Genomic DNA, 24,266 nt, shown 5'->3' with positions numbered 1-24,266 from the left:
AGACGGGGCTTAATGATGTTATCGGCGTCAACTTCTGAGGGCTTGGGGAGATTAGACATGGTTGATGATGATTCTTGATCTTTCATCCCCAACGAGTCGCCAAAAAATGTGTTCGCACACGAACACGTCATCGTGTACCTCCAATGCCGAGGGTGATGCACCGCAGCTCACGTTGAAGGAGACCCATCTGGAAGCGCGGTACGCAAGCAATCCGACGGGCGCTTTTTAGCACCCGAAACCCCACGCGCCCGGGAGGGACCCCGTCTGCACGTGCGGCGGCTATGGGCTGCCCTAGGTCGGTTCGCCCGCCCCTAGAGCCTCGAGAATCGCTGCCCTTCAACGAAGAACGAACGAAGAACGAGAAAGAACAAAGAAGAGATGTAAAACTAGGGTAAAAAGTAGATTGATTTGTTCGATTGTGTGTTGTTCAATCGGCCGTCACCCATTAGGTATATAAGAGGCGGATGGACTTCCCGTACAAGAAAAGGACTCCAAATCTCGTCCAAATCTTTCCAAAATTAACCGAACTCGGATTTAGGTAAGTCTAGAACATCAGTTCGGTTTTTAGGTCCCATAGGCCACAAGACCTCGAATGAAGATGAGCCCAAAAGCTAATTTGACCGTTTCGACGAGACGAACAACTTCCGTGTTGAACGTTTTTCTATTCGAGGTCATCTTCCGGGCCGAATCACTCGCGCTACCCATCAGACATGGCGTCTGGTGGAGCGTGCTATATTTCGCCTCCTGACAGGGCTGCATTCCGATAGCTCTAATTCTCGCATACGAACTCGGATTGGGATGATTTTTATATCAAAATCGATCGTTCGACCAGACGAAGACAATTTGTGTAGATCATTGTTCCATACGAAGCCGTCTTGGGGGCGTAATCAGCGGAATAGTGTTCTGAATACAAAATCTCAGTACTTCAAACACAACTTCGGCCTTAGAGATGAGATCGGATGGCTATAGCCAAATATCAAAGTTTCTTCTTTTGACGATACAGAACTTTCTCGCTTTGAGGACTTTTTCATTTGAGGCCATCTTAATTGTGTGTTTGACCATGCCAAAATCTGGTGTCAACAGTATGATGTCACCCATATATATATGGCATGATATTACGCTTTATTTGTTTTTGCATGCCGCAAACGCACGAACTACAAAACTCATTTTTGAGTAACTTAACATTCCCTAGAAGTCGAGGGACTTGTAGATTCCAACTTACGGCGTACGTCATCCTTAACCGACAACTTTACAAGGCGAGTTTACTTAATTATTAGTGGTGCTGAGGGTCCGGGCCGCCGGGGCTGGACCTCTTCGACTCGGAGTACGGCATGGCCGCCGTCGCCCTCCCAGCTGCTGCCCGCCACGTGCTACTGGCGGCAGTCGTCTCCACCTGCCGCGACAAGGCGGCGGCATTGCTCCCACCGGCCAGCATTCTCCGGCCGCCAGACACTATTACCTGCAGGAGGTCGGCCTCGCAGCACGGGACGGCGACGGACAGCAGCAGCAGGATGAGCACGGCGCACACCGCGGCGGGCATCCTCGGCGCGCTCGAGCTGGACGCCATGAGATCGGTATAGCTAGGTAGATTCGTACGCTGTGGAATGCTAGGCTCTGTAGTCTGTTGCTACCTCGTGCGCTCTAGACTGGCGGTGGTGGTGAGTTGGGTACGTACCTGCGCGACGCCGAGGTGATTTATAGGGGCGCGCGCCCGAGCGAGCGGTTTGCCGTTACAACGAACCAAGCATTGCGATGGTGGAAGTCGCCTGTGTCGCACTCGCCCTGACTGCGACGAACGAACGAACGACGAGGGCGGTGACCTCATATCCACATAACCGAATAAAACGGGCCAACTTTCCGCTCATGGCCGGCCTCTGTGCGGCGCCGGCCGGTGCTGGTGGTGGTCCAAACCCATGCCATGTTGCAAATACAAATTGCCATGTTTGGACGTAGAAAAAGACCTTTCTCTGCTGGCCCCTCCAGATCGGTGCTGAAATGACTGATCTGTTCGTTGGACCAAACCATCGTTATCGGTCCATTCGTTGTTTGCATGATGAGTTGAAAACCGTTGTATGACATGTTGACATGACAGCTAAGTCTGTGGGACATGGTATCTTTGATCCGGATCACCCCGCGCGAATCAACAGCCGCCGTGATCTTTCATCGATCGGGATACATATCTCTCACCGCTTCTTAAGTGGAGTAGCATTTCCTCGTTTGTCACCACATGAACTTTGTCCCTACTCCACACCACGCACGCACCATTAACGTACTTGTCTAGGCATGGAGGTTGTGTCCGCGTATGCACCCATTTATAACTCCACCGGCCTTACCAAATTGGAGCCGAGATCGGTCGAGTCATCGAGCTAGGCAGGAGGAGCACCGTCTCTTTAAGAGTTCCACATTGCTAAAGGAAGTACGTCTAGGGGCTAGTCCTAAAGGAGAGTAACCACCCTAGTACGTCTATACTATGCGTACCGGCAGCTCGTTGGCCACCCGTGCATGAGTGCAGCACAGTGCATGCAAATATATGCCCTCGGCAAGCTCGACCCGGCCATGCATGATTCCATCGCCTATAGGGCGCTCCGTGTCACTTTCCACCGGCCGGCTAACTGTATATATATATAAGCTGGACGGAGCAATGGGCGCGAGGGAGGGTGGTGTAGGCTTCTAGGTACGGCTCTAATGGCGGCCATGCAGGTTATAAACTACGGTCAAGAGACCCCCTCCACGGAATGCACTCTGGCGGCCATGGGCGTGCGTGCGTGCATGCACGAAGGTGGCCGGCCATTGGAAGCTTTCCGCCCACAGGCCATGCGACTCTCGGGGAGGCAGAGAGGCCGGATGCGGCAACCAGTGGGGAGCCATATATGGGCACGCTCTTCTGATTAACAACGCATGGAAGGTACAGGTCGGTACAGCGCCAGGCCACCGGCCGCGGCATTATTGATCTTCTCCGCCGGAGAAGAAAATGGGAATGGTGTGGGGGCACAAAGGAAGATGTGCAGAACTGCCAGAACTGCAGGATGCAGATACATATCACGACACAACAGAGAATGACTATGGCATCAGACAGACTTGTGAAAACTCATGATCTTTCCTTCTGACATGGTTAGGCAGAGTCGACGCCCTACGTCGTTATCTTGTTAAGGTGTTGGTTTGAAGATCTACTTTGGGAAAACGCATGGACCAACCAACACCCATGCACGAGCATCGGTTTCTTCTTGAAGACGTTGCGTCCTTCGCATGCTAATATGCATGATGTCGTAGGTTGGTTGGTACGATTTGGCAATGCTGTCCTATGTGGATGGCTTTGATTTTGATTCTATCTTTTCTCATGGTAGACCGATTTGTCCAGCATTATGAATAATTAATAATATATGCACCAATCAGTGGAAACAATAGCGTGCTACAGCGTTCGTTCTAAGCAATGTTTTGTTAAATAAATCGGTCGTACAATGTCTCGTTAATATAGCACGATATAGCCCGCTATTATCATATTTTAAGGGCCACACGATTCTATCATAGCACGCTATTTTTTTAATTGGCATCCTCAATGCAGAGGCTGAGGATATTTTCCTCTTTTCGTGAGTAAACTGACGCACCGGAGAATGGCAGCAGTGGCAGCAGAGTATAGTGAGGCGGCAGGCATTCCAAGTCTTCTCGATATGCATGCATGGTGCCGTGTGGAAACGTGGGCATGCAGGATGCCATGGATGACATTGACTGATGGTCGCAACATTCGACGGGTACAACGATGGACGATCCCCCATGGCGTAGTTGCAACTCAGCCAGATAAAATACAGAGTTTGCTCGTCGTGTCGGCACTGATAGCTGGCGAGATTCATGCCAACGACGACGTCACCGACTAGCAAAGATGCGAGAAGATCCGGACGTTGTCGTGCAGTTCTTAGTTGGATCCGATCCCGTTATGTTCGGTGTGAGTTGGAAAGCAGCACTATCTATCTGCCTAACAGCCACTGTAATCAAAAAGAGTTACTTTCAGTTGAGAGAGAGAGAGAATTACCGGGGTATCAACAACGACGAATGGCTGCAAAAAGGAAGGAATGGAATATACAACCACGTACAGAGACAGCCAAGGAGTTCAACAAGATGCTACTCCGGGAGGAAAGGTAGCCTGGTGACACCACTCTGCGTATAGTCCATGCCATCGGAGCTGCTATCTGAATCTTTGAGCCCGGGTGACGCACCTTGCTCCGAGGTGGTACCTTCTTCCCTGTCCGCAAATTGCGGGAGGATTCTCAGGCAAGCGTTCGGCTCCTTGCCTGTGACTTCCCACTTGAGGTTGAAAGTTTCGACGAGGTTCACTTGGGAGGAGATGATGGTTGACGGTCTGGGCAGGAGCTGCACGCTCTCCCCTTTCGGGATCACTACTTGCTCGACTGCCAATCTTGCTTCCTGTAATCAAAGAAACAGTTTTATTATGTTCAAGAATGATGTATCCAGGACAAGTTAACTGTGATGATGGTACCTCCAAAGCATCGGTTTCCACTGATGATCTTACTTCCTCATTGTCTTCAACATCGATCAACCCATCCACGTGATCATCGACAAGGACGCGAAGTGCCCGGGTAATTTGCACCAGGGAGTTTGTCTATGAAGGAAAGTGAGTCACCATAGAATCATTCTGCCACTTCAAAAAAACAACACTGCATTGAAAATGAAGTGCGCAAGTGCGTACCTTAGCGAAGAAAACCGGTATATCTTCAGATTTCAACACAGCCTGAATCTGAGAATTCTTCTTGAGCTTCGATTGCAAAGCAATCACTGCATCAGCTTCACTGATATTATAAGTCAAAGTAATCATGTCCTCCAGCTCCAGTTGTTTAATCGCTTGCAAGGCAATTTCCTCGGATATCTAGAACACCCTATCCAATAAGTTTCAAACTAAGTACTGAAAATTCTACAAAATAATGTATAAACAGGTAATTGACAGCTAACAAAAATTATCAATTATTTACCAGTCTTGTACTCTTGTTGCAGTCAAAGGAAGGCAAGTTACATAAGTTGTAAACAACATTCCAAACTAGGACCATTTACCCCAAATTAACTATTGTCTTGTTGCAGTCACAGGAACAATCAAAAAAGGGCAACATTAGCCTCTCACCCCCCCCCCCCCCCCCCCTCCTCACACACTAGCAGCATGCAGGAGCACTTTCCAACAAACGAAAGTAGGGTATCAATGTTTTTTTCCTATTAAGGACACACACTAGCAGCATGCAAGACCATTTCCCAACAAACCACAGTCGGACTATCAAGGTCGGAAAGAAGGCCGCAAATTCACCACTGTCTTGTTTTAGACGCCTACACCTGGATAGGAGTGCAGACAACATGGAGAAGTACAAGGTGACAAAGAAGGCCGCAAAGCAAGCTATGAGTGAAGCAAGGGGTCAGGCGTATGAGGACCTCTACCAGCACTTAGACACAAAGGAAGGCAAAAGGGGCATCTATAAGATGGCCAAGATCATAGAGAGGAAGACAAGGGATGTCAGCCAAGTCAAATGCATCAAGGACAGAGCAGATCAGCTCCTAGTGAACGACCAGCATAGATGGCGGGAGTACTTCGAGAAGTTATTCGATGGAGAGAATGAGAGCTCTACCATTGAGATGGACGACTCCTTTGATGATACCAGCAGGCGTTTGTTCGCTGAATCCAAGAGTCTGAGGTCAGGGAGGCTTTAAGAACGATGAAAGCAGGCAAGGTGATGGACCCTGATTGTATCACCATTGAGGTGTGGAGAGGCCTCCGAGACAGCGATAGTATGGCTAACTAAGCTTTTCAACCTCATTTTTCGGGCTAACAAGATGCCAGAAGAATGGAGGCAGAGTATATTAGTACCAATCTTCAAGAATAAGGGGGATGTTCAAAGTTGTACTAGTTACCGTGGAATTAAGTTGATGAGCCATATGATGAAGCTATGGGAGAGTCATTGAGCACCGCTTAAGAAGAACGATAAGCGTGAGCAAAAAACAGTCTGGTTTCATGCCTAGGAGGTCGATCATGGAAGCCATTTTCTTGGTACGACAACTTTATGGAGTGATACAAGGAGCAAAAGAAGGACCTGCGTATGGTCTTCATTGACTTGGACAAGGCCTATGATAAGATACCACGGAATGCCATGCGATGAGCCTTGGAGAAACGGAAAATCCAAGCAAAGTACATTACCCTCATCAAGGACATGTACGATAATGTTGTGACAAGTGTCCGAAAAAGTGATGGCTACACTGATGACTTTTCGATTAAAATAGGACTGCACCAAGGGTGAACTTTGAGCCCTTACCTTTTTGCTTTGGTGACGGATGAACTCACAAGGGATATACAAGGAGATATCCCATGGTGTATGCTCTTTGGGGATGATGTGGTGCTAGTCGATGATTAATAGAAAGTTAGAACTATGGAGACAAACTTTGGAATCAAAAGATTTCAGGCTTAGTAGAAGTAAAACTGAGTACATGAGGTGCGGTTTCAGTACTAGTAGGCACGAGGAGGAGGTTGGCCTTGATGGGAAGGTGGTACCTCACAATGACACATTTCGATATTTGGGGTCTATGCTGCAGAAGGATGTTGATATTGATGATGATGTGAGGCATCGAATCAAAGCCGGATGAATGAAGTGGCACCAAGCTTCTGGCATTCTCTGTGACAAGAGAGTGCCACAAAAGCTAAAAGGCAGGTTCTATAGGACAGCGATTCGACCCAGTGGAGGAGGCAGGGGGGTGCTGGCAGGGGCCTTGCCCCCCCCCCCCCCCCCCTATGCTCTCACAAATACAGCTATATGTGCTCTTAATCCTCCATTTTTCAAACATAATTAGCAAGATTTAGATGATTTGGCCCCCTCTAACATTATATAACATGTTTGGCCCACTCTATATTGGGTTTTTGGCTCCGCCACTGATTCGACCCACAATGTTGCATGGCGCTGAGTGTTGGCGGACTAAAAGGCAACATGTTCAACATTTAGGTCTAGCGAAGATGCCCATGTTGAGATGGATGTGTGGCCACACAAGAAAGGATCGGGTCCGGAATGGTGATACACATGATAGAGTTGGGGTAGCACCGATTGAAGAGAAGCTTGTTAAACACCGTCTAAGATGGTTTGGGCATATACAACGTAGCCCTTCAGAAGCTCCAGTGCATAGAGGATGGTTAAAGTGTGTTGATAATGTTAAGAGATCTGAAGGAGAGATCTGACATGGGAGGAGTCCGTAAGGAGAGATCTGAAGGACTAGAATATCACCAAAGAACTAGCCATGGACAGGGGCATGGAAGTTAGCTATCCACGTGGCAGAACCATGAATTGGTTTCGAGATCTTATGGGTTTCAGCTCTACCTATCCCCAACTTGTTTGAGACTAAAGGCTTTGTTGACTGTTGTTGTTGTTTCTGTAAGGATCAGCATACTTCCATAAAGAGCCCCAAAAGTTTGATATTATACAGCAAAATGGAATCAACGTACATACCAAACAAGCATCGTGTTAACAACAACACCCTCAAGTAAAACCTTAAACATGTAAACGAACTACTGAAGATCACTGTAAAAAAAATGAACATCAAGGAAATGGTCTAGTGAAGAAATCGTACCCCATATGCATAGAGATTGAAGCCTGCCTCAGACACATTAGAGTTCTCTATATGTCCGTTGGCAGAATCAATATTAAATGCAGAGTCCAGGCTTGTTCTTGCATTACTTAAGGAAGCAACTTCAAATTGAGACGCAATTTCATAAGGACCACGACGAAATTGATCCTTCTGCACAGAAACTTCCTGCTGCACCGAGCCGGTTGAACCCAACTTACGAATTTCAACATTAGGCATTCTACCTGCACCACCAAAACAAAATCTAATGATAATGGCATCACAGATTCATGTATACTATGACTCCATGGGAAAATCATAGCATCAAATGTAACGTGATAATGTAGTTGATTATTGGCACAATCAGAGAGAACCTGCAAGCAGAGCATCTACTGTAGCTTCCAGACTACGATGGACACGTAACTCTGTTTTCGACACGATCTCTACAGCATATGCGAATGTTGATGGGCCCTTGCGCTCTAGGACCGTTTTTTGGACCCTTCTCCTGCTTGCTTCTTCATCGCCAAGGGTGACGCTCTTAGAGAAACAATGGAGCAGAGATCAATTAGAAACCATGGTGAAACAGAAAACAAGTAATATTTGGATCTCTAACACCATCTCGCGATACTGATTTTGGAGTATGTTCTAAAGCTACATGAACAGAAAATCATACTGTCTCTAAAAAATAAAGTCGACTAAGGTTATTTAGATGACCTGCATCACTGTTCATAACTTCAACTGAAATGATACAGTTCATCTTTGCTGCAGTGTGAAAATACGATCGTTTCATAACAGTCAATAGAATCAAGTGCAGCATGTCATTACCTGTATTCCTCCTACAAGCATATCTAGTGAAGGATTCATGGTCAGGTTCTCTATTGTTAAACCATGAGCAGAGGCAACAAGTTGTATCCCCCGCTGTGCAATGGTGCTAGCAGCCATAGCCTCTAGCTTAGTTCCAATTTCATCAATGACGATTGCCTGAGGCATGTGATTTTCCACAGCTTCTATCAAAACCTGATCGGCATTAAAGGAACAGAATTAACATACAAGGTAAGCGGTGTGCTAAAAGGAACATAAATGTTCAATACTGTATAAAATCATCCGACAAACTTGACAAACAAGTAGTAACATCTGTTTTAAGTACGCATGTCAACGCCGAGCAATAGGCTTGTGAGCAGTACGATGCAAGCATATACATTGTGCAAACTCCACAAGGCAACAAACTTAAGAGAACAAACCTTATGCTGCATTTCTTGGTTGGGCACTTGCAACCTACGGGCATTGCCTATTCCTGGGTGAGGAATATCACCATCTCCACCTATCTCATTGGATGTATCAACAATCATCACCCGCTTGTCGTAATCATCTGCTAGCATTCGTGCAATTTCTCTGCAAGACGAGGCATAATCTGATGCTAAAATTGGTACATACTGGCATGGAAACTCTTCTAGTTACAGTTGCCACACGTGTGGTGTAAGTATCTATCACTATTCACCAGTACACTATACAATGTAGTGAAATCACTGCCGGAGGTTTCTTAATCATCCAAGCATACCTTATGACAGTTGTCTTCCCCACCCCTGGTGGACCAATGAGCAGCAACGACCCACCATCCTTCACCAAATCCTGAAGCAGATTAGCACTTCCGGGCACAGCCCTCCCGACGCGGCAGGTCAGTCCTACAATATCTCCCTGCCTGTTCCTGATCGCGCTGATCCGGTGCAGCGTGCGGCTAATCCCGGCGCGATTGTCCCCTCCAAAGTCCCCAACCTACCAAAGGCAGATAAGCTAAATTGGACTCGTTTCATAATGCAGAGTAGCAGCGTATCGTAGTGTTCAGAATGAGCCTGACCTTGGCAGTGGCCTGGCGGAGGTCGTCGAAGGAGATGGGGCGGTGGGAGAGGAGGAAGTCGCCGGAGGGGAAGCGCGCGAGCGGGGGGCGGCCGAGGTCCATGACCACCTCCACCAGCGCGGGGAGCTCCGGGTGGTCCTCCACCCGCCGCCGCAGCTCCCCGGGGAGCAGCTCCAGGAGCCTCCCGAGCTCCTCGTCGAACCCCTCCGCCCCCGCGGCCTCGCTCCGCGCGGCGCACACGGGAACGCGGCGCCGGCTGCCGCAGCGGAGGGAGAGGTGGCGAGCGGTGGCTGGGCCAGAAGTGGCGGAGGAGAAGCGGCGGGAGTAGGGGAGAGGGAGAGGGTGGGGCGGGGTGATGGAGACCCGGAGGCGGAGGTGGACCGGCGGCGGTGGCGGTGGCGGCATCGCGGCGGCCGTGAGCGCGAGCGGGTGGAGGGAAAGAGTTGCGGATGGGTGGGCGCAGGGGTGGCTCTGGCTCGGTGTGACCAGCTGCCGCGCTTCATTCATTGGGCGACCCGAGGCATGGGCGGTTGGATTTGCGATTGGACGGTCAAGATCCCATGGCATAAACGTGAGTATTCGTTGGCATATATTTTCTGGTAAATCGTAAAGCTTGTTTTCTCTTTTCTTTTTTGAGGGGAACGTAAAGCTTGTTTTCGACAATGAATATGAACAGCTCTTCTACCTTCAAGAAAACACGTGTGGCGAAGCAACATGTGGTTGGATGGTTAGAGAGACGGTGACATCCCAGCCCATCAGAGTTTAAGTCCTGGTGCTCGCATTTATTCCTGGATTTATTTTAGGATTTCCGGTGATGCGCATTGAGTGAGAGGAGCCGTTCCCGTCGACGACGAGGTGCCTACAGTGACTTCATAAATTTCAAGATAATATGCCGGCTCAGTCTTTCAAAGGTGCTCATAGGGATAGGGCGTGCGTCTGTGCGTTCATAGGTGAGTGTATGTGCATGTATATGAGTGCTTACGTATGTACTGTGTTAAAAAAACACATGTGTGTGGTAAACAAAGAGAGGGCTCCTTCCTTTGATCGCCCAATTTTACTCCCTCTAATCTATATTATTTATCGTTGGTTTAATACAACTCAGCTTTATACTAAACCAACGACAAGTAATATGTATCGAAGGGAGCTTTTTTTGAGATCACCACACATGCCTTTTCTTTACTATTTTGCAAACACTAAGAACACGTGAACATGTCCTTGAAAAAACTATCTTAAAATATTTTATTACTATTTATTTAAATTTTATTGCTCATGGGGAAGCATATGAGCACGATGTCACATTTCAATTTTCGTTTTTTTTTGTGGGACAAACTTCTAATCTACTCATAATTAATTATGGCAGTACAAAGAACATCAAAAGTAACAAAAATATACAACCGGGTCCATGGACTGGAGCGAGCCGAAGGCTTGTCTCCATCATCACGCCACCCTAATCGGAGTCGAGCAAACTTTGTTGTATTAGACACTCAAGAAGTCGTCTTGCTAGGGCCCAACACGACCAGTGCACCAAAGCAACAACCGTCATCGATGAAGAGAGTCATAGATCACAAGGGTCAAACCTATAAACACAAGCATGCAGACGGACAAAGACTGCCAAACAGATCCATAGAAGGCCAGCACCGACCGAATCCCAGAAGATCCAACGAAGGCACACCTCTGCATGCCCTCCAGCGATAATAGAAGCACCATCTGGACGGGGATCGAATGTGGGAGACATTATTCCTACTGAGGGGGCCTCACAGACACCGCATAGCCCCAACAAAGACGATGAAGCTAACAAGAACGAGAGCGGGGTCCCTTCTGCCAACGGGTTGTCGAGGTCCTCCGCACCTCCATGGCCCAAAGGCCATCAAAGGCGGCAGGGCAGGCCGGTGACGGCTTCAATAGGAGGAGGAGGGAACCTAATCGCCTAGGAGTGTTTTCTTTTGGAGGATGAAAGGGTCATGCGTTTTATTTTTTGATTTTTAATCCTTAAAGTCATGGAGACAATGTTAATCGAATCTTGAACCCCTAATCTCTAAAATCTGAGTGTTTGGAATTTCTATGCATACCTTTGAATTTGTAGCTGATTTTGGTCACATAACAAAAATAATCTTGCACTTGAATGTAATCATCAGTTATGTTGTTCTATGGGGTCTTTCGAACTTTAGGGATTATATTGTGTTTAATAGGTGTACTTGGATATCCTTGAAACAAGTTTTGGGCTTGATCTCTCAGTATGTGAGGCATTTGACAAAACAGTACAAGGATCTCCTAGGTGGTTCTCTTCCGAATTTTTTGAACCGTCCGTTGAAATTATTAGGCTTTAGCCCATTTATTTTAGGGATTTCTATTTTTGTACCCCTCATTGCTTAGTCCTCATCAGTTTTGCCCAAGCCAACTAACTTTGCTCACTTTTGCCCTCCCACCTTCACCACCTGCTCACAAAAGCCCGAACATTGCACTGTCGTCCGGTCAAAGCCTTTGACCGTTACCTCCCAACTAGTTCTTTTGGGGTCTCCTCCTGACTAATGGGACCGCCTGATATCCTGATAGGTGGGGTGAAGGGAACTCACTAAAGGTGGGCCCTAGGCAGGTGGACGTCTCCTCTCTCTCTCTCTCTCTCTCTCGCCTCAATTGTAACAGCCCGTACCCGAGTCGTTCCCCACACAACCGCCGCCGCCACCGGAGCACCCGTCGCTACACCATCCGCCGACAGCCGGCGGGGAATTCGAAGAAAGGTTGCACCGCATGTCCCCCCAAACCCCTCTGCTGTAGGGTGGAACCCTAAGTGGAGATCTTTCACGAATTGGAGGGGAAATCCCCAAGAACAAGAAGAACACAAGGGGGAAATCACAAGAGGAACACTCAAGAACAAATCCAATCACACATCCACTAGACTCAAATCCACACAAGATCCACAAGGTACATGAACAATCAAAGGGAAACAAGATACATGGTAGAGTTCATCCCAAATCCTATGAAGGAGATGAGGGCTTGATGATCTAGATAGATCCTTCCCTAGATGGGGGCTTTATCCACTATGGATCTTCTCCAATGGAGGTCTTGAACTCCAATGGAGTGTCTCTCTCTCAAGAGGAATCCCACAAGGAGAGATACATGAGCTAAGCTCTAATGTTTAGATCAATTCTTAGCTGAGTCTAATTGGAGGAGGAAGAGGAGTATATATAGGTCCAAGGGATGAAGGGGTAAGCAGGGGCGAAATGGGGATTACATGGGCAAAGCCCGCAACAACACTCAGGGGGCCCCATGTGCACGGGGTAAGTGGAGCCCGTGCGCACGGGGTATCTAGAGACCTGACGCATGAGCCCATGCGCACGGGGTCCGTGAGGCCCGTGGACACGGGGGTCCCGTGGGCACGGTACACGCCCGTGCGCACGGGGTCGCCTGGGAGCTGCTGCCTTCTTCTTGGCGCTTCCTTCTTCGATTCCAGGCTTCCTTCTTGGATGGCGTAGATGTTCTCTTCTTCTTGGACTCCTCCTCGATAAATTTGTAGCTCCGCTCACACCTATGTAGGCACACGAGAGAGGGGTCAAGTAGTATACCATCCTCGAGAGGTACAAGTGGACACGTGTAAAGGAGATGATTCACCTTTGTATGTATGAAGTAGATGTCGCACGTGTCACTTGCCAAATGGACTCTTGACATGGTGATGTCCATAGGATGCTCCACATCATCCCCTCCCCCTTGGGAAAGATCCGACCTCGGATCGAAATCCAAATCACCATGGGAAAGAGATGATGTTGATAAGTCTCCAACGTATCGATAATTTATGAAGTATTCATGCCATGTTTACTATTGTTTTATATGATCTTGGTATGATTTGATTAGAACTAACCGCAACTGACGCTGTTTTCAGCAGAACTACCGTGGTGTTGTTTTTGTGCAGAAATAAAAGTTCCCGGAATGCGCTGAAAATCAACGGAGAATTTTTCTGGAAAATATAAAAAATACTGGAACAAAAATCTACCAGAGGGGAGTCTCGTGGGCCCCACGAGGGTGGGGGGCGCGCCCCTGTGCCTCGTGGACTACCCGTGGGGACCACTGACTTGTTCTCGACGCCAACCTCTCCTATAAATACCCAAACCTCCAAAAATTAACCTAGATCGGAAGTTCTGCCACCGCAAGCCTCTATAGCCATGAGAAATCAATCTAGACCCTCTCTGGCACCTTGCCGGAGGGGGCCATCATCACCGGAGGCCATGGAGGAGGATCCCGGAGGGGCCATCATCGCCATGAAGGCCAAGATCCAGAGGGAGAACCTCTCCCCATCTAGGGGGGAGGCCATGGAGGAGGAAGCACAAGGGGGAGAACCTCTCCTCCTATCTCTCAGTGACGCCGGAGTGCCATCGGGAGGGAATCATCACCGCGGTGATCGTCTTCATGAACATCACCATCATCATCACCATCCTCATATCTTCTACGCGGTCCACTCTCCCGCACCCCGCTGTAATCCCTACTTGAACATGGTGCTTTATGCCACATATTATTATCCAATGATGTGTTGCCATCCTATGATGTTTTGAGTAGATATCCTTTGTCTTTGCGTTGATTGATGATCTAGATTGGTATGAGTTGTATGTTTTATTTTGGTGTTGTCCTATGGTGCCCTCCGTGTCGCGCAAGCGTGAGGGATTCCCGCTGTAGGGTGTTGCAATACGTTCATGATTCGCTTATAGTGGGTTGCTTGAGTGACAGAAGCATAAACCCGAGTAAGGGGATTGTTGCGTATGGGATATAGGGGACTTGATGCTTTAATGCTATGGTTGGGTTTTACCTTAATGATCTTTAGTAGTTGCGGATGCTTGCTAGAGTTCCAATCATAAGTGCACATGATCCAAGACGAGAAAGTATGTTAGCTTATGCCTCTCCCTCATATGAAATTGCAATAGTGATTACCGATCTTGTTAACAATTGCCTAGGACAATTCCGCACACCGATCCATCATTATTCCACACTCTCTATTTATAATATTTAGTAATATATTCTAACTTTATGATAACATCACCTACTTTTATATTTTAGCTCTCCAATATCATGCAAAGTTATCCTCTTCATACCCACAATGTAGTTTTATTTCTCGTTTCTAGTTGGAAGCAAAAGTTTGGTATACGTAGAGTCGTATCAGTGGCAGATAGGACTTGAGAGAATATTGATCTTACCTTTAGCTCCTTGTGGGTTCGACACTCCATACATATCACTTCCACCTTTGGGAATTGCTACGATGATTCCCTGCACTTGGGGATTATCAGATGTCGCCGTGTAGAAGTGGACGATCACCAAGCATTCATCATCTTGTAGTTCCAAATGGGCACGCTCCAACGTCTCACCGTCTTGTAATTCCTTCAAAAGGAGCGAAGATAACAAGCACTTGGAAAAACAAATGTGGTTGGCATTAAAGCAAAAGCAAGCATTCAAAAGGTGATTCACCCAACAAGTGTTGTCATCAAGCATAATATATGGTTTGACAAAGAAGTGTGACATGGCATGTAAGAATATAAGTTGAGCACAATCAAGGATATCATGGAAACAAGCATGCAAATGGGAGGTCGAGATGCAAATATGTGTGCCAAGTGAACAAGCATCTACCTCAAGATCATAGCAAGAATGCATAAAACGCTCAACAAATGGTCTATGGTATGCATAGGAATCATTCACAACACCGAATAAAATGAAGTGTCTAAACACATGGGGCAAGACAATCCAAGCATAATGGGCATATGGTGTAGTGAAAATCGAGTGGCACTCAACACAATAGAAAGAGCAATTGTTAATCATGTGTGAGCCAATCAAGTTAATCATGCAGCAATTAATGGGACATGGCATATGTGAAGAAATGACATTGGTGCAACCAAGCATATGATAGGAGCAAATAATGAACAAGTTGGATGCAACACACAAGGCATATATGTCATGAGGCATAGCAATGTGGAAATCATGAATGAAAGCACTATCTCTAACATGTGTGCAATCAAGTAGTCCAAGATGACCAATAAGTCTCATGGTGCAAGCAACACATGAAGTATGATCCACAATGTGCATGCTCATGGTATGGGTGTTCTCGAAAGAGAAGGATATCACCTCGAAAGCATGTCCTTGTGCGTCCTTCACAATGCCGAAGTGGTAGGAAATGTGGTGTAGAAGCGAGTCGTGGTCGAATGTATGAGGCTCGCTCTCAAGAGCTCGAATGGTCAACTCACGTGAAGTGGAAGTCGACACGAAGTCCAAGTATCCTACACATGCACAAAAGAAAGCAAACAACGCATGTGCATGGTAGATAAACACATCATCCATCATGATGATTCTCTTCTCTTGCACATAACCATTAGTAGCAAAAGTGCATGAATAATATGATGCGACAATGTGCATATTCATGTCACTAGGCATATGGTGCAAAGAGGGAAGATAAGCATGCTTCACAAGAAATATGTCAAAATCTCCAAATATATGTGAGAATGCTATGGGGGCAATCTCATTAGCAAGACTAAAATCATTATTGCACTCAATACATGGAAAATCATCTAGCATGAGAGAGGCAACATATGGAGACATATGAGAACATGTAATAGCAATCATGTGCAAAGCATGGAAACGGGTGCCATCAACCGCAAGAAACGAGCAAGTATGAATCATCGATGATGCAACATAAGCAAGCATATCAATCATGTCGTGCAAACTAGTGGAGCGAAGATGCAACACACTAGAGGATATCATGGCAATCATGTCATGTGAGCAAGTAATAGGCATAAGCAATGCACATGACATATGGCAAGCACGAACACAAAGCGAGATCAAAGTATCATCATAGGAATGGGTCACAAATTAAACATGGCAATAACAAGAGATATCTCCACCAAACTTGTAAATACACATACAAGTACGAGAATCAAGACACATGTGTAATGCAAAGCATGGGTCACAAATGCATGACAAAGGCATATGAATGATCATATCAAGCATAGTGAACATGGAAATATGGGCATAAAGTGAGAAGTGGTATATAACCCATAACCATGTGAGGGCCATGTAGAAGAGATGCGCGAAGTCTTTGCTCGAAGGGAGTGGCGGTAGGACAATCCACGGAATCCCAAATCATCATTGCTCTCTAGAGCTCGTTTTGTCAACTCATGGGATTGTGAGGTTGACGAGTGTTCATGTGTACCTACACAAAAGAGACACAAACCAAAGAAAGTGTGTGTGGTAAATGTACACATCATCCATTATGATGTGTATGTGCATGTGAGCGTTAGCACAAGATAAGCATTGCTCAAAGAAATTTGAGGCGTGGTAGAGAAACATGTCATCGATCATGAAAGAATAGTTATTGTGTATAACATGATGGGGACACAAATTGAGCAAACAAGTATATGGCACATCAATAGCATGTTTATTCATGGGGAGCATATGGTGCACACAATCATGGGAATCATGCAAATCGTAGAATGGATCAAAATATCCTAATGGGTATGAGGAAACCATGGGGGTCTTCATGAGCAATAGCGGAAGCATAACATGGAGAATATTGACAACATGGCAAACAATGTATTTCCGAAGCTAGGTGGTCATGGCATGGCATATGAGATAAATGATGCAAAGGAAGCATATCAATATCATCACAAGAAAAACAAATGCCTATCACCATGGGCTTGTCATCTATGCCATATGTGCAAATTGGGTTTATTTTAATGGCATATGCATAGTCACTACGATGAGATTGCAAATAAGACATATGATTGATCTCATGCATAACATATGATAAGTCAAGCGGATTATCAAACATGATGTGACCAAGAGAATTATCACAAGAAATCCTATGTAACATGGCATCACAACTAATAGATTCCACATGAAAATCATCAAACTCATCATAAATGGGTAAATCATCGCATGGGGAAATCATACTAGCATGAAGCATGGTAATAGGTGGATCAACATCATGCAAGCAATCAATGTCTAGAATGTCCACTAGTGGGAAAAGAGCATCACCTTCACCTATGTTACCTATGTCATTCCACTCATGTGGTGTAGGTGAGGTGGTAGGAACCAAAGTGTGGTCATCGTCATCATGATGGAACCATGTGGGGGTGCATCATAGTCCACTATGGCCATCGACTTGTCCAAAGGAAGGACGGGGTCGTCGAGGATCGGCGCATCATCATATATGGGACCTAGCACCAAATGAGAAGACACAATAGAGGTAGAGGTTAAGTTGTTAGAAATCTAAATGGCCTCATATGCCTCATCAACTACCTCACTCTCTCTATGTGGCGGTGGCTCACTCACTCCCTCAAGGTAGGTGCACTCAATGTCGCATATGGTGGAGTCACTCAAATCACTCAAGCAGTGGTGGTGGCTTTCCTTACATGGGAATTGGGGCAACACATCATATATGGGGCTAGTGGTGAAGTCACTCACTCTCTCAATATGGTGGCTAAAGTCACTCAAGTCATCATACGTCGCCGTGGTCAAAAGGAAAATCCCATGCTCAACCATCTCATAGTCATCGCCGTGGATGAAGGCCGAAGATGGCACAACATCACTCTCGCCGTCTTGTAGCATGGTCATTGGGAAGTGAGCTCGGTGTTGAGTAGACTTGGCCTTCATGAGTTCTTGCTCCACCTTGAGAGCACCAATGTATAGGCCGCCGAGGGGCTCGTAGTTGTTTTTGAAGATAGTCTTGGAGATGTCGTTGTTCAATCCCATCATGAAGTAGAACTTCATCCAAATGGGGTCGTCCACACCGGCTCGTCGCAAGGCTTCCTTCATGCTCTTGAAGTACTCGTCGAGGGACTTGAATCCTTGTATGGTGTTCTCCAATTGGTGTTGAAGATGTTCCGTGTATGTTGGAGGCACGAACTCTCGTCGCATCGCTTTCTTCGTCTTGGAACAAGTCATGTCGAAGCTCCTTGAAGGTGTGTGTGAAGCCACCAAATCAACGCGTAGTCATGGAAGGTACTTGTGGTGCACTTCACTTGAACTTTGGAGGGTACTTAATGTAGCTTGAGGTAGTCGTCCATCTTGCACTCCCACTCGAGGTATTCATTGGGGTCATTAGTCCCAAAGAATGGAATCTCCTCGGTGATGTCGAAGTCGTGGTAGCTCGAGGGAGTAGTGGACTTGAGCTCGTGGAGTAGGCGAAGATGACGTACATCCAAAGGCGAAGATGCCTTAAAGTCACTTGGCGAAGATGCCAAAGGTGTTGAAGAAGCCGTAGTCTTGGGGTTGATGTCGCGGCTCTGTTTAGCTCGTGCGCACGAGTTGCAGGAGGCCGTGTGCACGGGGTGTCGGAGTAATGGGCCACGGGTAGCCCAACCCGAGTCCCTAAGACTTTGAAGACAATGGGCCGGCTGCGCCCCAAAAACATCCAGAATGAAGCGCCATCTTCTGGTGGCTGGCTTGCTCAAGTGGCCGGCTGCCAGAAGGCGGCCAGGCTCCAGAAGGCGGCACCAAGACAGGCCGACTTCTAGCAGGCGGCCTCCAGAGAGGCCGGCTCCTAGCAGGCGGCCCACGGCGCCCTTGGAGTCTGCGCCCTAATTAAGAAGACAAGACAGGATGTGGCTACAGTGTGGCCCATCTCCCCCATATCCAGGGCATGGCGCGGCCACAGTGCCCCGTACAGGCGGAGATCTCCGCGCGACGCGGCACTGTTGCCACTCCACCCTTGACGTCACTCCTGACAGGCGGAGCCCTGTTCCCACGACGGCCTATCGGTACGGCCTGCAGGCGGCGAGCCCCACCAGGCAGCGAGAGCCCGAAAGACGGCAGAAGCCTGACCAGTCGGACCCAAGGGAGGCTGGCCTCTAGCAGGCGGCCCCCTCCTCCCTCGGGGTCCATGCGCCATTAACTAGATGAGACACGGTGTGGCTACAGTGATCTCCCACCAGGCGGCGGGACTGTAGCCACGCTCCCCTGACCAAGTACACGTCATTAGCATCACGGCTATAGTAATAAGCAGCCGGCAAGACCCGCGAGCGGCAGGAGCGGCCTGTCGGCTCCGTACCAGACCAGTCGGCAGGGCCCACCAGGCGGCGGGCCCCAGCAGCCGGCGAAGAAGCCGGCGACCAGAGACACTGACAGTCGGGTCCTACACCCGACCAAATTACCATTGTACCCCTAGGAGGTAGGCCTATATAAACCCCCCAGGGCACCCATGCAAAGGGTTCCCAACCTGTTAGACCTAGACTCATACCTAGAGGAGGGAGAGAGCAAGCCAGCCTTCTTCCACCTCTAGCATACAGCTCGAGGAGCACCATTGTACCCACTAGTGCCTTAATGATCATGCGGAGACCCTGCATAGCAGGACTAGGGGTGTTATCTCCTAGGAGAGCCCCGAACCTGGGTAAAGTACGCCGGCGTTCGTGTCTACGCCTCATACTGCTTCCGGGCACCGGCGACGTTCTACTCGCTCCCACCATGATAAGCCACACTTTGGCATATGTCGCACCCAACCCCCGACATTTGGCGCCCACCATGGGGCGAGGTGCACCGTCGTCCGGAGACCTGCTCTGGACGGGAACCTTGTTCCTTCCAAGCGAGCGCAGCCAGCCCGGCACGCCGGACGGCGTCTGCGCCGACGCTCTGCATGGCGCGGAGGTCGTCTGTGCAGCGAGCTGCCTCACCGATCTTGTTGGCGAGATCTGCCTCTCCGACGAGCCCGCATCTGATGCGGGCACAGAAGGCCCAGAGAGCCGCCTCGTCAGCCTCCTCGATCAGCTCCACGTCGCCGGCGAGCCTGCTGCGGACTTGGAGTCGGTTGGCTCCACCGACCCGATGCTTGTCGACTCCGACACGGCGTCGCTTGACGCGTTCCCCACCAACGTGGTGGTCTACGATGAGCCGCTTCCTCGTGCGGACAGTGGCGGAAGCACCGTCAAGGAGGTGCTTGTCATCAGCCATGGCGAGCACTCTGGCGGAGGCGCTTGAGATCCGCTCGAGGCGGCGTTGCGAAACTTGGCTGCCCCCATACCCGAAGACGCCGACGCCGAGACGCTGGAGGCGCGCCGCATCCAGCTTATCGAAAGCGCCAACAGGCTGGCCAGCATGAGACACCTTTCGGAGGCCTACCAGCATGAGATGGACCGCGCTGTCGGTGGTACGCCGGCTCCTGGTGGGCCTAGCCGCATTGGCATGATCCGGCAACGCAGCGCGACCATTGCCAGCATGTTCGGGGCAGATCGCCCCGTCTACGCCACGCCCGCAGAAAACATACGAGCAGCCCAGGCGGCTGCAGATGAGCTAGACATGCTAGAGGGCGACGAGCGTCGCCACATGACGGAGCGCGTCCAGCGGCTCCTTGACGCGGCTGCCGAGCAGCAAGAAGCTGGCTGCCGCATTGAGACGCCCAACCGGCGAAACGACGATCCGCCTCCTCGCCGAGATCAAGACGCGACATCCCGGACGCCGACTGGTGGCATCCGCGATAGAAGAGACAAGGAGTCGGCTGCCAGCCGCAGTCGTACTCGCATCACTATCGAGCGCGACCAAGACGGCCACCCAAGAACAGTGGAACGACGGGATGACTGCCCGCCTCCACCTCCCCGCAGGGAGAGGCGCATTTCCCCGCCGCCTGTTGACCACCCGACACTCCGCGACCGCCTTGGCCGCCGAGAAGGAGTTGGAGAGAACTACGCCCGCCACCGGATCGATTGCCTCAACCGATCCTTGGCGCTAGAAGAAGAAGGCGCATTGGTCCGCCTTGTTTTGGTCCCCGCATCCGAGATGAGCCCTTCCCCAAAGGGTTCACGCTCCCCAGAGACACGCCCAAATACACCGGCTCCGTGAAGCCGGAGGACTGGCTGGTCGACTACTCCACGGCCGTCAGCATAGCAAACAGCAACAAGCGAGTTGCCGTGAAGTACGTTCCGCTCATGCTCCAGGGCACAGCGCGGACATGGCTGAACAGCCTGAAGCCCCACAGCATCAACAACTGGGTTGATTTCACCGAAGCCTTCATCCGCAACTTCACCAACACATACAAGCGGCTGCCCAAGCCTCGCCAGCTCTCCTTGTGCGTCCAAGGCCCCAATGAATCAACTCACGACTACCTCACGCGTTGGGCCGAGCTGCGCAACTCTTGCGAGGGCGTGCACGAGGTGCAGGCCATCGAGTATTTCACCGCCGGGTGCCGAGAAGGCACCCTCCTCAAGCACCGGCTTCTTTGCGACGAGTCGGCGACCCTCGACGAACTACTGATCATAGCGAAAAAACACGCCACGGCCGACTCCTCCATGAAGACAGAGATCCAAGTTGACGCATCTGGCAAGGTGGCTCCTCAAGCTCCTCGGACCCCGGTTGGTGACACTAGTCGGCGTCAGCAACAAAATGACCATAAGCGCAAGGCCACGCAGCCGGCTTCCACAAGCCGGCAAGTGGCGACAGTTGAAGACCAGCAGCCGGGAGGGCAGCCTCCTCCCAAACGCCAGAAGGGCGGAAAGCCCAACTGGTTGCCCGCCTTCTCGTACGAACAGACTCTAGATGCACCCTGCAAGTTCCACAGCGGCGCGAAGCCGTCCAACCACACCACTCGGAAATGCCACTGGCTCACCAGGATCGCCAAGGGCGACGAACTCCAGCCTCCTCCACATGCTGGCCCGCCGCCTCCTCCTCCCCAGCAGCCGGCGGTCTGATACGTCTCCAACGTATCTGTAATTTTTTATTGTTCCATGCTATATTATATTCTGTTTTGGATGTTTAATGGGCTTTATTTATACACTTTTATATTATTTTTGGGACTAACCTATTAACCGGAGGCCCAGCCCAAATTGCTGTTTTTTGGCCTATTTCAGTGTTTCGCAGAAAAAGAATATCAAACGGATTCCAAACGGAATGAAACCTTCGGGAACGTGACTTTTGGAACAAACGTGATCCAGAGGACTTGGAGTGGACGTCAAGCAACAGACGAGGAAGCCACGAGGTAGGGGGGCACGCCCACCTCCCTAGGCGCGCCCTCCACCCTCGTGGGCCCCTCGTTGCTCCACCGACGTACTTCTTCCTCCTATATATACCCATATACCCTGGAAACATCATATACGGAGCCAAAACCCTATTACCACCGCCGCAACCTTCTGTACCGTGAGATCCCATCTTGGGGCCTTTTCCGGCGCTCCGCCGGAGGGGGCATTGATCACGGAGGGCTTCTACATCAACACCATAGCCTCTCCGATGATGTGTGAGTAGTTTACCTCAGACCTTCGGGTCCATAGTTATTAGCTAGATGGCTTCTTCTCTCTCTTTGGATCTCAATACAAAGTTCTCCTCGATTCTCTTGGAGATCTATTTGATGTAACTCTTCTTTTGCGGTGTGTTTGTTGAGATCCGATGAATTGTGGGTTTATGATCCAGATTATCTATGAACAATATTTGAATCTCCACTGAATTCTTTTATGTATGATTGGTTATCTTTGCAAGTCTCTTCGAATTATCAGTTTGGTTTGGCCTACTAGATTGATCTTTCTTGCAATGGGAGAAGTGCTTAGCTTTGGGTTCAATCTTGCGGTGTCCTTTCCCAGTGACAGCAGGGGCAGCAAGGCACGTATTGTATTGTTGCCATCGAGGATAAAAAGATGGGGTTTGTATCATATTGCATGAGTTTATCCCTCTACATCATGCCATCTTGCTTAAAGCATTACTCTGTTCTTATGAACTTAATACTCTAGATGCATGCTGGATAGCGGTCGATGTGTGGAGTAATAGTAGTAGATGTAGAATCATTTCGGTCTACTTTTCACGGACGTGATGCCTATATACATGATCATACCTAGATATTCTCATAACTATGCTCAATTCTATCAATTGCTCGACAGTAATTCGTTTACCCACCGTAATACTTATGCTCTTGAGAGAAGCCACTAGTGAAACCTATGGCCCCCGGGTCTATTTTCCATCATATTAATCTTCCAACACTTAGCTATTTCTATTGCCATTTATTTTACTTTCCATCTTTATTTCTCTTTATCATAAAAATACCAAAAATATTATCTTATCATATCTATCATATCTCACTCTCGTAAGTGACCATGAAGGGATTGACAACCCCTTTATCGCGTTGGTTGCGAGGTTCTTATTTGTTTGTGTAGGTGCGTGGGACTCGAGTGTGGTCTCCTACTGGATTGATACCTTGGTTCTCAAAAACTGAGGGAAATACTTACGCTACTTTACTGCATCACCCTTTCCTCTTCAAGGGAAAACCAACGCAGTGCTCAAGAGGTAGCACGGTTCGGCCAGTCGGCGCAATACAAGATGACTATCCTGAAGAGCATGGAGCTTATGTCGTGTTCACCAGCGTGGCCAACGATAAGCACAGCAGACGGCAGCGGCAACAAGAAGTAAACGCAGTAGCATCAGAGACCCCCGAGTTCATGCATTGGTCTGAAAAGCCATCAACTGGAGAAGAGCTGACCACCCGGAGGTGATGCCTTCTCCCGGTTCTTATGCTCTGGTTTTGGATGCCACCTTCGCCACGGAGAGGCGGGCTGCTCGCTTCTCCCGAGTTCTGATAGATGGCGGCAGCAGCATCAACATCCTGTACTGAGATACTATGGAGAAGTTGGGAATCAAGCAGAGACATCTTCAGCCTAGTCGGACTGTATTCCATGGCATAGTTCCTGGCCTTTCTTGCTCACCAATCGGAAAGACACAGATTGACGTCCTCTTTGGAGACAAAGATCACTTCTGCTGAGAGCCAGTCTGGTTTGAGGTGGTGGACCTTGAAAGCCCCTATCATGCGCTACTTGGTCGGCCTGCTCTAGCCAAGTTCATGGCGGTCCCCCACTACGCTTACCTCAAGATGAAGATGCCA

General features: G+C 48.9%; 2 protein-coding genes across 2 annotated transcripts; both read right to left on the bottom strand.

Annotated features, from left to right (window-relative positions):
* Nucleotides 1-1,060: 1,060 nt before the first annotated feature.
* Nucleotides 1,061-1,650, bottom strand: LOC109775795 (uncharacterized). Its single transcript, XM_020334492.3, has one exon. It carries the CDS (start codon nucleotides 1,565-1,567, stop codon nucleotides 1,274-1,276), a length of 294 nt encoding a protein of 97 aa, XP_020190081.1. The 5' UTR covers nucleotides 1,568-1,650; the 3' UTR covers nucleotides 1,061-1,273.
* A 2,035-nt stretch (nucleotides 1,651-3,685) lies between these two features.
* Nucleotides 3,686-9,931, bottom strand: LOC109775802 (protein SEEDLING PLASTID DEVELOPMENT 1). The gene is made up of 10 exons (XM_020334504.3): nucleotides 9,452-9,931; nucleotides 9,155-9,369; nucleotides 8,838-8,988; nucleotides 8,422-8,613; nucleotides 7,971-8,133; nucleotides 7,603-7,841; nucleotides 4,703-4,879; nucleotides 4,493-4,615; nucleotides 4,089-4,419; nucleotides 3,686-3,980 (listed from the first exon to the last, which is right to left on the bottom strand). Exons 1-9 carry the CDS (start codon nucleotides 9,854-9,856, stop codon nucleotides 4,117-4,119), a joined length of 1,968 nt encoding a protein of 655 aa, XP_020190093.1. The 5' UTR covers nucleotides 9,857-9,931; the 3' UTR covers nucleotides 3,686-3,980; nucleotides 4,089-4,116.
* Between the last annotated feature and the right edge of the window lie 14,335 nt (nucleotides 9,932-24,266).

The sequence above is a fragment of the Aegilops tauschii genome, chromosome 7 (assembly GCF_002575655.3).
Source record: "Aegilops tauschii subsp. strangulata cultivar AL8/78 chromosome 7, Aet v6.0, whole genome shotgun sequence".
In the NCBI taxonomy this organism is placed as follows: Eukaryota; Viridiplantae; Streptophyta; class Magnoliopsida; order Poales; family Poaceae; genus Aegilops; species Aegilops tauschii.
The sequence above is the reverse complement of the archived record's forward strand: the minus strand, read 5'-3'. Positions and strand labels throughout refer to the sequence as shown.

Bases quoted from the DNA above. Each gene is read 5' to 3' on its own strand.
- LOC109775795 (XM_020334492.3), bottom strand. From the start codon at position 1,567: ATGGCGTCCAGCTCGAGCGCGCCGAGGATGCCCGCCGCGGTGTGCGCC.
- LOC109775802 (XM_020334504.3), bottom strand. From the start codon at position 9,856: ATGCCGCCACCGCCACCGCCGCCGGTCCACCTCCGCCTCCGGGTCTCC. The intron at 8,614-8,837 runs GTTTGTTCTCTT...AATGCCGATCAG, and splicing joins ACCAAGAAATGCAGCATAAG to GTTTTGATAGAAGCTGTGGA. The intron at 8,134-8,421 runs GTAATGACATGC...TGTTTCTCTAAG, and splicing joins TGCTTGTAGGAGGAATACAG to AGCGTCACCCTTGGCGATGA.